Raw genomic sequence first — 2,500 nt, forward strand, 5'->3', positions numbered from 1 at the left:
GCGTATGTGATATGTGTTTCTGAAATTAAGTGTCCTAAATCAATTTCAATAAGAAACGATACTTAAACATGCAGATTCCGTAAACAAAGTCTCAGGCAAATCCTTTCAGTCCCATACTCAACCGTTTTCAGTCCCATACTCAACACTTTTACATCACACAACCGTAAATCATACATTGTATAACTACATTCGTCATACCAGGTCGTGCTTGTTCCTCGGGAGACTGCGAGGAGCCCCTGGGACCCTGCTTGCCGCGAGAACTGGTGTGCAATGGAGAAGCAGATTGCTATGGGGCTGAGGACGAGGTTGCCTGTGTGGGCGTGGCTAGGACTAACCCCGAGCATGGTTGGTTAGAGTGGTTTTGTTGTTATTACTCATGTCATTTATTATTGTTTATATTATTGTTATTGTTATTAGTATGATAATCATTTTTATCCTTTTCATTATTATCGTTATGCTGCAGCAGTAATAGATGTATCGTTATTTTTATTATCATTATTGTTGTTGTTATTGCTATTGTTGTAAACTTCTTCATTATAATTATTATCAGTGATATTACTGATATCATCATAATTATCATCGTCATCATTATCATCATCATTATTATCATTACTACCACCATCACCACTATCACCATCGTCAGCATCGCCATCGTCATCATTGCCATCGTCATCATCGCCATCATCATGGTCATCATCATGGTCATCGTCATCGTCATTGTCCTTGTCATTATTTTCACCATCATCACCAGCACCCACCACACCCTGTTTACCCTCCACTGTTTATTTTCACCTCTCACCCTCACCTCTCTACCCTCCTCCCTAACCCTCACCTTATTCACCCATTTACCTTCTTCTCCCTCACCCTCTTTTCCCTCTACCCTCCCCCTCCCCCTCTTCTCCCTCTACCCTCCCTCTCACCCCCTCACCCTTCACCCTTTCTCTACCCTCCCTCTCACCCTCTCACCTTCCACACACCCTCACTCTCTTCTCCCACCCTCACTCTCTTCTTCCACCCCCCCCTCTACTCCTTCCCTCTACCCTCCCTCTCACCCCCTCACCCTTCACCCTTTCTCTACCCTCCCTCTCACCCTCTCACCTTCCACACACCCTCACTCTCTTCTCCCACCCTCACTCTCTTCTTCCACCCTCACCCTCTTCTCCCTCTACCCTCCCTCTCACCCCCTCACCGTTCACCCTCCCTCTACCCTCCCTCTCACCCTCTCACCTTCCACACACCCTCACTCTCTTCTCCCACCCTCACTCTCTTCTTCCACCCTCACCCTCTTCTCCCTCTACCCTCCCTCTCACCCCCTCACCGTTCACCCTCCCTCTACTCTCCCTCTCACCCCCTCACCTTCCACACACCCTCAGTCCCTCACCCTCTTCTCCCACCCTCACCCTCTTCTACCACCCTCACCCACCCTCACCCTTTTCTCTCACCCTCACCCTCTTCTCCCACCCTCGCCCTCTTCTCCCACCCTCGCTCTTTTCTCCCACTCTCACTCACCCTCACCCTCCTCTCCCACCCTGTCCCTCACCCACCCTCACCCTTTTCTCCCACCCTCGCCCTCTTCTCCCACCCTCACTCTCTTCTCCCACCCTCGCCCTCTTCTCCCACCCTGTCCCTCTTCTCCCACCCTCGCCCTCTTCTCCCACCCTCACCCACCCTCACCCTCTTCTCCCACCCTGTCCCTCTTCCCTCTCACCCTTTCTCCCTCCTCACAGAGACGGTGGGCGGCTCGGAGACGATGCAGTGCTCGGGGGGCCTGAGGATCCCGGCGGCGTGGCGGTGTGACGGCAGGAAGGACTGCCCGCTCGACGGCTTGGATGAGGTGAGGGGGAGGGAGGGACGGAGGGTAGAGTGGGAGGGAGGGACAGAGGGTAGGGTGGGAGAAAGAGTGGGAGAGAGGGAGGGGGGAGGGAGGGGTAGGGGGAAGAGTGGGAGAGAGGGAGGGAGGGTAGAGTGGGAGGCAGGGGAGGAGGGTAGGAGGAAAGGGTGCAAGAGGGAGGGAGGGTTGGATGGGGGTAAGACTGGGATCGAGGCTAGGGTGGGAGGGGGGCTAGAGTCGGGTAGGGTAGAGAGGATAGAATAAGAGTAAAAGTGAGGGGATGAACGAGGGGAGGGAAGTAGGATGGGTAAGGGAAGGGGGAGTAGAGTAGGGGAATAGAGGGGCAAGGGTGAGAGGGAGGGATAGAGGGACAAGGAGGGTGAGGAAGGGGGTAAGGAGGGAGGGGATGGGAATAGGAGGAAGGGAGGAGTCGCGAGAAGGGGCAGGGAGGGAGGGGTGGACATAAGGATAGGGAGGGTAGGGTGGGGGTAGGAGTAGGAAGCTAGTTAGGGTGGGGTGGGTGTAGGGAGAGAGGGAAGAGGTAGAGAAGGAGGGGTTAATAGAGGGGGAGGGAGGGAGGGTAGGATAGAAAGAATGGAGGAAGCGGAAGGTAGAGGTGGATAGGATAGAGGGATAAACGGATAGGGGATTGAGTGGAAGGAGGCAAAG

At 53.9% G+C, this 2,500-nt stretch overlaps 1 protein-coding gene across 1 annotated transcript in view; it reads left to right on the top strand.

Annotated features, from left to right (window-relative positions):
* Positions 1–2,500, top strand: part of LOC122246914 (uncharacterized) — a 92,250-nt gene that overhangs the window by 22,100 nt on the left and 67,650 nt on the right. Inside the window, exons 5-6 of the mRNA XM_086545073.1 lie at positions 202–345; positions 1,728–1,834. Coding sequence (XP_086401199.1) covers positions 202–345; positions 1,728–1,834 — 251 coding nt within the window. The remainder of the gene's footprint in view (positions 1–201; positions 346–1,727; positions 1,835–2,500) is intronic.

This window comes from Penaeus japonicus, unplaced genomic scaffold (assembly GCF_977035675.1).
Source record: "Penaeus japonicus unplaced genomic scaffold, GWHDUDI00000001_assembly GWHDUDI00000016, whole genome shotgun sequence".
NCBI classification, from domain to species: domain Eukaryota; kingdom Metazoa; phylum Arthropoda; class Malacostraca; order Decapoda; family Penaeidae; genus Penaeus; species Penaeus japonicus.